The 11,598-nt window shown below is 43.0% G+C and overlaps 1 protein-coding gene across 4 annotated transcripts; it reads left to right on the top strand.

The window, feature by feature from the left end:
• Positions 1-4,065: 4,065 nt before the first annotated feature.
• tardbpa (TAR DNA binding protein a) lies at positions 4,066-10,494 on the top strand. 4 transcript variants are annotated; one of them, XR_008809750.1, is made up of 7 exons: positions 4,067-4,908; positions 5,730-5,893; positions 5,990-6,130; positions 6,963-7,133; positions 7,229-7,349; positions 8,151-8,297; positions 9,087-10,494. XR_008809750.1 is itself a non-coding variant. In XM_056272801.1 (6 exons), exons 1-6 carry the CDS (start codon positions 4,668-4,670, stop codon positions 8,243-8,245), a joined length of 933 nt encoding a protein of 310 aa, XP_056128776.1. In that variant the 5' UTR covers positions 4,067-4,667; the 3' UTR covers positions 8,246-9,064. The 4 variants fall into 4 exon arrangements, 2 of the variants coding, with proteins under 2 accessions (XP_056128775.1, XP_056128776.1); XR_008809751.1 differs by having other exon boundaries at positions 4,068-4,908; positions 7,229-7,313; positions 9,087-10,493; XM_056272801.1 differs by lacking the exon at positions 9,087-10,494 and having other exon boundaries at positions 8,151-9,064.
• Positions 10,495-11,598: the final 1,104 nt, after the last annotated feature.

Below are 11,598 nucleotides of genomic sequence, written 5' to 3'. Positions count from 1 at the left end.
CGAGTTGATGACGCCCATGTATTGTGTCACATTTCTGTAAGTTCTTGTTTCTGTGTGAGTTCAGTAAAGGGGCTGCAAAGTTACCTTTGTCGTTGCTTCTACGTTCGCCACAGTATCAAACAACAACAATAGCAATAATAGTTTATGGTTTCGCGGCCTAACCGGCAAGAACACGACACTGACAACGCCGAGGCCGTGCGCTCGGCCTCAGGGGGCCACACTCATTGAGAATGCGTGCACCTACAGCCCGCACGTCGCCCCGGACCAAAAGCGTCTGCCAAGAGGCATTCGCTAAATAATGACGATAGCAAACAACAAACAATAATAGGAGCTTTCCCCCACTGTCTCTCAGGTTGTGGCAGGAAAATATAAATCTTGCTGCAATGCTCGCCACTGGCCCCCCTCCCTGGACCACCCGCAGTTTACCTGCATCGTCCATTTCCTGGTACTCTGGAATCAAATGTTCCAGCTCCTTGACAAAAGCCCGTCGCTGTTTTTCAAATGTTTCACATTAAAGGAGAAAGTGCACCTCTGCCTCCACCTCATCTGTCATGCATTGACCACATGTTCGTTGCTCTTTTGGCAACCACGTCTTTTTATGTCTCCCTTTTTCAGCGGCTAGACTGTGGTTACTGAGCCTGTATTTGGTGAGGATCTGTCACTGCTTTCTATCTCTGACAGTTAAGGGGTATTCTTCCAAATCATAGTTTGTTTTTAGGGCCCGATAGGCTTCTAGTTTGTTTTGAGTTTTGATTTCAGCGTTCCAATGTTTCAAATAATTGTTCTCCCGTTGTTTTATAGCCTGATTTATTGTAATGTCTGTTTGGAATGCAGTGCTGGCCTGAGGTTGGTTGATCTTAGTATTTGTTAAAGGGGTAGTGAGTCTCAGAACCAGCTGCTTCAGGGGACTCCTCGGGGTTCAGTTCTTAGGTTTTCAGAGCTTTAAAGTGCAATATACACTCACTGGCCACTTTATTAGGTACACCTTGCTAGTACCGGGTTGGACCCCCTTTTGCCTTCAGAACTGCCTTAATCCTTCGTGGCATAGATTCAAGAAGGTACTGGAAACATATCCCCCACACCATTACACCACCACCACCAGCCTAAACCGTTGATACAAGGCAGGATGGATCCATGCTTTCATGTTGTTGACGCCAAATTCTGACCCTACCATCCGAATGTCGCAGCAGAAATGGAGACTCATCAGACCAGGCAACGTTTTTCCAATCTTCTATTGTCCAATTTTGGTGAGCCTGTGCGAATTGTAGCCTCAGTTTCCTGTTCTTAGCTGACAGGAGTGGCACCCGGTGTGGTCTTCTGCTGCTGTAGCCCATCTGCCTCAAGGTTCGACGTGTTGTGCGTTCAGAGATGCTCTTCTGCATACCTCGGTTGTAATGAGTGGTTATTTGAGTTACTGTTGCCTTTCTATCAGCTCGAACCAGTCTGGCCATTCTCCTCTGACCTCTGGCATCAACAAGGCATTTTCGCCCACAGAACTGCCACTCACTGGATATTTTCTCTTTTTCGGACCATTCTCTGTAAACCCTAGAGATGGTTGTGCGTGAAAATCCCAGTAGATCAGCAGTTTCTGAAGTACTCAGACCAGCCCGTCTGGCACCAACAACCATGCCACGTTCAAAGTCACTTAAATCACCTTTCTTCCCCATTCTGATGCTCGGTTTGAACTGCAGCAGATTTTCTTGACCATGTCTACATGCCAAAATGCATTGAGTTGCTGCCATGTGATTGGCTGATTAGAAATTTGCGTTAACGAGCAGTTGGACAAGTGTGCCTAATAAAGTGGCCGGTGAGTGTATTTGTTGTGCTTGTATTCAAGTGCATCCAGAAATTTAGAGATCTTTTTTTGTACATTTATCAGTAATGGAAACCGGCCTAATTCTGCCCTACATCATAGGCGGAGTTTGACATTCGAGCCAGGGGGGGCAAAAAAAACAAAAACTCATTGTAACAGCTGGCCTACCACCCTGGGAACACAGCACGAGCAGATATAGACAAATCTAACATTTTTAATAAACATATATGTTTATTTTTAAAGCAGATTTGAAATTACATCGTAACAATTTAACAATTCGCCTTTATGAAATCCAATCACGGCACGGCTGTCTTGGAACGCAATAGGCACAAGGTGGCGGAATGCCCCGACACTTGAAAATTAAACTAAATGCAACAGCCCCAACGTAAATAAAGGGGCATCTCCAGGAATTAAGGAAGTGTTCGACTTAAGTGGAAAACGATCGTTTTGTACTTCCAAAACATGTTGAGGGGAATTGGGGCAGAGTAGGTTGCTTAGGACAGCCGTGTTTTTCTCCAAGATCGTCTGCGTTACCTAGTTCGGCTCGTGCATCTGCGGGGTGACCGTCAGGACTGCTAGCAGTTGCTGCTAATCCAGAGCTGCTCCAAGTTTCCTCCAAGTTCACAACAGTATCGTTTTGCCTATCGTCATCATCGGTTATTGATGTTTGTGTTGTATCCTTGTTAGATCCCGATGGCTGACCATTGGTGTCGTCTGGGGCTCGACGTTTTAAAAATCTCCTTATGTCCATATTTTCATGCCGACTAGATAACTACAACGTTATTACCCACGTATGCTAGCTGAGAATCGCTGGTTCGATTTACGTTAGCGTACGTGTCACTCGTCACATGACCCAGTTGGACCCAGAGCCCTGAACATTTTTTTTTTTACTAAAGCAGTATATGAACTCAGATGTATTACCCGGTACGATTTAGTTGTTTTGTGTTATTTGAAATATTGATAAAATATCTGGTCATGCCAAACGTAATTATTCCACTCTTTTTTGAAACAATGCAATTACCCGTTTCAGCCACCAGGGGGCTCTCCCTGGTGCTCCCCCTGCCCCCCCCTCCGCAAACTCCGCGCACGCCCTACATGCGTTGTTTTTGTGTTTTCCTTTGTATTTACAGAATCATTCTACAGAATTCCGCATGTAGGGTTTCTGTTCGATGCTTGTCCCATCTATAGTGTAGCTGGAAAGATTGAGTAGACCATACCTCACTTCCATATAGCGCAATGGCCAGAATTACACTATCAAACAGTTTGCACCAGATGGAGATTGGTATATCAATGTTAAATAATTTATTTTTAATTACATATAGAGCTCTGCCAGCTTTTTGTTCTAGGCTATTCACTGCCATACTGAAACTCCCCGATGCTGTAATAATTAGATCAAGGTAAGTATTCAAGTATACTGCATCGTATGCTCTAAGGTGATGCTACCTAGAGTTAACTGGTATCTATTTTCCTGACATCTGGGCTTCTTCTGGAAGATCATTACTTCTGTCTTTTTTGGATTTATTGCCAGGGCCCAGTGCTGGCAATAGTTTTCAAGCAGGTCTAGTAGTTATTGCAGCCCACCTGCGGTTGGTGACAACAAAACTAGATCATCTGCATAAAGCAAAAATTTTACTTCCATGTCATACAGGGGGAGACCTGTATGACATGGAAGTACAAATTTCTCTCTCTTTCTCTCTCACTTTTCTGTCTCTCCCTCTTTTCAGTTTTAATTTTGCGACCTGTCTGGTTTAAATGGTTGTGTTGCTGCTCTTTTTGATGAAATTTTACGAAGCTTAAAATGAACAATTGCATAATTTTAATAAATATTTCATGGGTAATGTAGTTGTTTTTTCAAATTTTATTTGGCATTAGTAAATAAACTTTTACAGAGTGCTCAGGGTCGCGGGGATGCTGGATCCTATCCCAGCAGTCGGTTAAGCGGTTTGGATAATGGATGGTTTACATAGTGATAACGGGTTATAGAGGCTATTTTGCACGGGATAGGTTCCAGCATCCCCGCGTCCCCGAGAGCAGGATACGCAGTTTGGCTAATGGATGGATGGATGAATACAGGCGTGCCTTGATTGTGGCTCGCCCTTTGGTGTGACTTGGGCAACAAAAAAAAAACCAAAAAACTGAAAACCAAGGACGTAATACGACAGTTGGTGGCGATAATGCTCCGCCAGGTTGCAATTCGCCATTAAAAGGAGAGGAAAAAAGAAAAGGAAGTGACGTCAAAGCGACAGGCTCAGTGGCCATTTTGATAGCTATCTCAAGGCTAGGGGGATTAGCCGGTACGTGCGGTTTAAATCGTTACATATTCCAACTAAATTCGAAGTTAAGTTTCACCGAAAAAACAGGTACTTATCGCCTTGACTTTTGATAATATAGTCACGATCGGAAAGAAGAAATCCGAGTATTTATTAAGAAAGCGATAAAAAAAGCTGGCTACTCATTCATTTTCCCCCTCAAACGTGTCTTGTGTGTGCTAGCACGCTAGCTAGCCGACGAGTAACAAAAGCGCGCTTGTCCGTCAGTGGTGAAGAAGACCTCGGCTTTCATGGCCGCCGGCGATTATATTTACTGAAACGGTTGTGCGGTGAGCTCTGGTTGTTTTGGGGTTTTTTTCTTTCCCCTCGTCAGTTTTCTGTCCTGCTTAGTTCGCACACCAGTTGCCGTTAAACGACACTTGCCTAGGTCCGAATCTATCGCAGCTAGCTAAAGTTTAACTCGCCGTGTACGAATAAGCAAAGCGTCGGCTCTCCGAACTGCCGTGCATCCTGCTCTTGACGCGGACGGCGCTGTTGACGGTATTTTGAATACAGCCGCGGCCTGTTATTTTCCCAGGGCCAACATGTCAGAGTTGTACATTCGGGTGGCCGAAGACGAAAGCGAGGAGCCAATGGAGATCCCGTCAGAGGACGACGGCACCGTGTTGTTGTCGACGGTGGCAGCCCAGTTCCCTGGGGCGTGTGGCCTGCGGTACAGGAACCCGGAGTCGCAGTGCATGCGTGGTGTCCGCCTGGTCGAGGGTGTCTTGCATGCACCCGAGAGCGACTGGGGAAACCTGGTGTACGTCGTCAACTACCCCAAAGGTGAGATTAGGGTTTAGCTGGAAGTGTTCAGAAAGTTACGCCTTTTGTTTGTTTTTGGCGTTAATGACGTTGTTCCTTATCCGATGCGAGGGTCTAAGGACAGGATGTTGTGTTACTGTAAAGTCCCTTGAGGCAAATTTGTGATACTGGGCTATACAAATGAAATCGACTTGCCTTGATTTATGGTATTCTTTAGCTGGTGTTTACACAATCGCCTCTTGTAACAAGCTCTCAACCACTCGTATCCGATTTACCGAAATGTTACTCTGAAGCCAACTCGAGCCTAATCATAAAACAAGGTGAATGGGACATGGGGGGTGTTGGGGGGATTTTAAAAAGGTCAGGATTTCCCACGCGTCCGAGAAAACCTTGAAATGTATAGACTTGTTTTCCACGACTGGGAAACGCCTGGAAGATGATAGAATTGACCAAATGTCCTGGAGGTATTATTAGGCCATGGACATTTGACAAGTAGGCTATAAAACAGAAATTTTTCCACTGTGACATTTTTAGTCACAGAAATTCCACATCAATTTTTTTTAAAGTTGGGGGGCTGTTTAGTGATCATGTAGAAGTTAGTCCATTTAAATAATGTTGAGGCTACTGCTGATAATTATTACTGAATAATGTGTCTTTCTGTGAGCAACAGCTGTCATGCAAAAGTCATGGAAAATGATTTTTTAAAACTAAAAGTTGGGAACCCAGAGTATATTTCCTCAAACCGTATCTTAAGCTAAAACAAAAGTTTCGTTTCGTTATAATCTGAGCTATTGTCTAATTTTGCAGTCGGCTAGTTAAGTTATGTATTTCTTTTACTATAGACAACAAAAGGAAAATGGAAGAAATGGATGCTGCCTCAGCTGTGAAAATTAAGAGGGGCTTTCAGAAGACTTCAGATCTCATTGTGCTTGGGCTTCCATGGAAAACGTCAGAACAGGACCTTAAAGACTACTTCAGTACATTTGGGGAAGTCATCATGGTGCAGGTAATGATCTCCAATGAGACTTTAAAAGAATATTCCTTTGCAACATGCTTGGGTAAGTAGATTATAGGGAGTAATCAAATTCCTATGCATTCTCAGGTCAAGAGGGATGCAAAGACTGGAAACTCCAAAGGGTTTGGATTTGTCCGATTTACTGACTACGAGACTCAAACCAAAGTGATCGCACAAAGGCATATGATTGATGGAAGATGGTGTGACTGCAAACTTCCCAACTCAAAGGTATTATGGACAAGCTAATTTATGGTGCAGGCTATTGTCATGGACCGCAAAAGATTTCAGCTTTGACCGATTACACACCAGATATAGTACATTAGAATATATTGTAGCAACCCCTACCATTGTGTCCTGCAGCAAGATGCTGAGCCCTTACCTACCCCATTAAGCGGACCATACCAGGTAAATATACATGTATGTGTCTCAGTGGGATATGCAAAGAAACATTTGCTGCCCCTTGCATTATGGAGTTATGATTTATGTCCATATGAGAAGTTGTGAAATTATTAGTGACACTGCAGCAATTAAAAAGTGAAAACAACATGGACTTACAAATATTGAGTCTAGAGTTATCAATGGACAATGCAACAAAACATCAGTGAAGGAAGGGGTCTGCTTTAAAACTCCAATGAAATTAGTTTTGTTTCACTCAGTGTTTCAGGGTATTGAGTCCCTTAACATTGATTGAATAGTCCCCAGATCTGTATCATTCCCTAATGCTCACATATTCACATTCTTATGTGCACTGTGCCCTGACCCCAACAATCATTCCTGTTCCCCCCTCTACGCGCGCACACACACACACACACATATACACATGCTCCTTCCCTGTGTAAAGGTAAATGCTTTTTTTTTACCTTTTAACTTGCTCATGTAAAGTGCATTGCATAGTTTGATTATGAAATATGCTACAGTTTTATGTTAAGTGCGTTGCATATTTTAATATGAAATATGCTACACAGTTAAGTTTTATTGACCTGAAATTTGATACCAATAGTTATTTCAACATACTCTGTGTATTGGGGAAATTTTTAAAACGTTACTTGTGTCCCCTCAGGCGGGTCCTGATGAGCCCATGCGCAGCCGCAAAATCTTTGTGGGCCGCTGCACTGAGGACATGACCACTGATGAGCTGAGGCAGTTCTTCATGCAATATGGGGAGGTCACTGATGTCTTCATTCCCAAACCTTTCAGGGCATTTGCCTTTGTCACTTTTGCAGATGACCAGGTATAAGCTTTTCTTATGTTTAATTTAGTGTATAATAAAAAAATCTGTGTGCTCAGAATTAGGATTACGGATCTCCTCTTTGTCTCTGTCTCCAGGTTGCCCAAGCCCTGTGTGGTGAGGACCTGATCATTAAGGGCGTCAGCGTGCACATCTCCAACGCAGAGCCTAAACACAATAATAGTAGGCAAATGATGGAACGAGGGCGGTTTGGGGCTGGTGGGTTCGGTCAGGGTTATGCCAATAGTCGTGGCGGGCTGGGAAGCACTGGTAGTGGGGTTAACTTTGGGGCTCTTGGTCTTAACCCAGCAATGATGGCGGCTGCACAGGCAGCGCTGCAAAGCAGTTGGGGCATGATGGGTATGCTTGCTAATCAGCAGGGTCAGACTACCACAGCAGGTACTGCCACTACAACCCGAGACCAAACCTATAGTTCTACGAGCACCAGTTACAGCAGTCCCAACTCAGCTAGTCTTGGTTGGGCTGCAGGCACTAACTCTGCCTCCAGCAGTGGCTTCAGCTCTGGCTTTGGCACCTCTATGGAGTCTAAGTCTTCTAGTTGGGGAATGTAGAAGGCTTTAAATTCATTGTTTTTGTTTCTTTGAGCTAATCTGGTAAGTATACTTAGAGGGAAGAAAAAATAATTCTAGTCATATCTTAGGTCCCTGCTATGTAGAAATATATTGCCTTTCATTTTGGTAAACAAATTTATAAATACATGTGACTAATTCTGTAGCCAATTATTGAATGTGTGAAGTGTTTAGTTTGTTAATGGAAACTGCCACACTACATATTTTTTGTTTTTGAGAAAATGCTACTTTGAGACGTGGCCGTGCATGCAAAATATATATTTTTGAAACATGCACGAGTATCTCCAGAGCACCCTTCAGCCACTTGTGAATGGTCAAATGGGTTTGATTTTTGTTTAGTGTCTGTATGCAGTTGATTGTATCTTCTTTTTTTTTCTTTGTTTGTTTGTTTGACATTTTATGGAAACGCCTTCACAAATCTCTTCTGCAGTTCAACAACTCTTTTCCAATTTCCCGGGAGGAAGCGCCTCATGGGCAGCATTGTTCGACCGGTCTCAGTTTCAATACCCCTACTCCCATGTGTAAATGCTTTGCCATCAAAGATCGCAGCTTCACTCTGCATATACTGTGTTAGACGGTGGGTGTTGTCTTTTTCCTCTCCCCTTTTCACATGGATATAGAAATTTTGTCTGCTCTTATCGCTGTAGAGATCAATGAGTGGTTTGATGGTGGACAGAGTGAGAGACTGAGTGCGCAACCGGTAGAGAGCAAAATGAAAGCAAGTGTGCAAAGGACTGTCTGTGCAATTTTTTTTTCTAAAAGAGCCAAAATGCCTGGGAGAGTTGGAAGAACCTGTGGCTTTGTGCGAGTGTGAGAGGAAGAAGCACGTACGAGTGTGTTTCTTATGACCATCACAAGGACATTGCATCTCTTGATATCCTTAAGTCTTTTTCTTTGCTCTTTTTCTATCTAGCTTAAATCTTGGGGGGGGGGGGGAAATCAATGTAAAGTGCTATGAGTATCTGTATCCTCTCGTAGCTTTTTCTTGCTTTCTGATTTGATGTGAATGCTGTGTATGATGTGTGCTTTTCTTTCTTGTTACCACCCCTTTGTGTGAAAATGTGACCTGGTACTGGTGAAGTCTGTTGGTGGGTGGGTGGGGATTGAAGGGGCACTGAGGGAGCCTGGCAGTGTGGAAGTTGCAAGTGAGCTCAGTGTGACCAGTGACTTCAGCGGCTGGATTGGCGAGTGTTTGATAAGTCCCCATTGAAAGTTTGTGGTTGAAGTGGTTCTGAATGCCTTTTGTATGTTTTGTGAATCAAAGGGAAGTCTCCAATAAAAGTGAATATGACTAGGTATAATGCCCTCTTGACAGTGACTTATTTTTGTCTTTTTAATATTAATTGAATTGCCAACACTTGTATAGGGACCTTGGACACGAGCCAGCCCAGGTTTTCGTCAAAGGGTCCAGATTGGAGTCAATTTTGGAGAAGCTGAAGACTGGAGGGTGGTGCAGTGCTGGGTGGGCCAGCACAAGCCAAGAATGCATTGGATTTACCACAAGAATGCCTTAATCCTGAAAAGGGACCTCTTCACCTCAATTAGCCTACAAGAACCCTTGGACCACCCCCTTTTTAAAATTTAGAACGGACATACTCAATTGGCCAATGGTATTTTGCTCACACCCTCCAAAGAGCAAACAAAAATCAGGACCAGTCTCACCTATATTTCTAGATGCCTGCAAAATGGCAGTGGCCATGCTGTTCTGTTTGTTGTCCCAAACTGCTGTTGAGACCTGGCGATAATTTGTTGGAGTCATTTGTGTCGTTGAATACTTATTTGTCCTCATACCAGCCACAGATTATGTAATTAATGTAAGAAAGTGATTCAGACCTTTTCTAATTAGGTTTCCTTTTGTGGTTCAAATGTACAAGTTCAATTGGGCAGGAAGTGATTTGTTTTGCTAAGTATGATTGTAAAGTGGTTGGAATGTAAGACCGTAGTTGATTTTGCGAGGACTTTGAATATTGTTGATTGAACATGCCAGCAGGAATTCACACTGTATACTGATGAGTTCTTTTTAGTTCAACAGACTGTTAAATAAAACTTGAAATTTTTGACTTAACTGTGGTTCTCTCAATGTAGATAATGTATGTAGTTTTATAGTGTTTTGTTTTATTTTTTTCAGAGATTATTTCCATGATATGTATTCTGTTCACCTGGTGTGGCATATTCATTGTTTCAAACTGGAAGAGTTACAAAATCGCCTGTATCTTATGGTGGGTCCTTGTCAGCAGGTGCAGACTTCTATTAAGCCTTCTGCTCAATTGTAGGTCTGGATCAAGACTCCAAAATCAAATGTAACATGACCATCGATATTTTTTTTTTTCATTTCCACTGTATTTTTTCTATTTTGAAGTCATAATCCTGTGTTTCAAATGGGGAATGATATTTGGTCATTGTGCTGACAGTGAGTCTGCTCCACTGATTGAGGACTATCATCAATCTACATGAAAATGCTCAGTATCCACATTTGGCCCCTTTCTGACTTTTGAAGGTTATTGGGGTTGGATTCTCGAATCCCAGGTCTATCTAGCCAATGTATAAGTGTTATCCAAGGTTAAGTTGTGACTTAATATGTTATAAAACTGTATTCCTGCTGGGTGTCGTCAATCGCGGTCTAATTTGACTTGATGGGCTGAAAGTGTCATTGGGTGGTCCAAGAAAATGTCACAAACCAGACCTGGTATAGAATCCTACACCAACATGGGGGGGGGGGTGCTTCAAATGTTTTAAGGTTTGACTTTAGGGTTTCAAATTTCTAGATGTTCTTAGGGAAAGTTGATGGTTTATAATAAAATTTATGAAAGGCAATTGTTAGTAATAGCTTAGATGTCTCCCTGTTATTGCCATTTATCTTCAACTTGTGGTTTATGACCTGAAACTGCAAATTGTGTGAATTGTTCAAGCTTAACTATGGGAGGTGTTGCATCCTAAACCTTAGCTAGCCTGTAGATGGTGCACCCAGAGAGCGAATCAAAGAACTCCATTGACATCTTATTCTGTGTGTCCCTGTATAGTTGAATGGGCAGGGCAAGACACCAAGCACCGGTAAGGTAAGGACTGCGCTTCTCTCTGACGGCACCTAATAGCCTCTTGCAACTGGCATGTTACCTCTATCACTAGGAGTTTTACATACAGCCATGTCTCTAATTTTCATATCGATCAAAACAAATGAGAAGCAAGGTAAAAAAAAACGAGCATTTCATTATGGAGGACTGGCAACTAAACCCACCCCCCATGGTCCCTGCTTTTCTTGTGTTGTAAAACAATAGCTTCCATTGCAATAGATGCTGGAAAAAGCAGAGGAACTAGACTTGGTAGCATTCTCATAATAACGCCGTCTGCTGAATGATAATCTTAACATCTGCCCCGGGTTATCCAATGGGCATTATGTGTACGGGCTCAGGGGTCCACGGGCACTTGGGGACCCAGCAGCACGCACACACACAAAAATGTCCTTAAATTTCAGGACATTAACACCATATATAACCAATCAAAAACACACTCTTATTTTCTTTTCTTTTTTACCTAAACAGAACGATATAATTGGTCAATAGTTCGTGTTAGATTACATTTGATTTGACCCCGGTCTCCGCCCGAGGACGCGCAACGCGTTATCGGTTGAATCCACAGAGCACGAGGTGAAGCTTAAAGGCCGGGAGAGACACCAGGTAGAAACGTTATTGACAAGTTAGTGAGCCGTTTAGACCATAGAATGGATGCATACCGGATCATTAATGACAAGTTTGGGATTCGGAACCCAAACACTTCGTAACCAGGCAACTGCACTCTGCACTTCGTACCCGCCTGATTTAGATCAGAACTACGCACATGAAATTATCCAGTTCAGATGCTTCGCACAGAGCGAGCCGGAT

The sequence above is a fragment of the Lampris incognitus genome, chromosome 2, assembly GCF_029633865.1.
Source record: "Lampris incognitus isolate fLamInc1 chromosome 2, fLamInc1.hap2, whole genome shotgun sequence".
NCBI classification, from domain to species: Eukaryota; Metazoa; Chordata; class Actinopteri; order Lampriformes; family Lampridae; genus Lampris; species Lampris incognitus.
The sequence above is the reverse complement of the archived record's forward strand: the minus strand, read 5'-3'. Positions and strand labels throughout refer to the sequence as shown.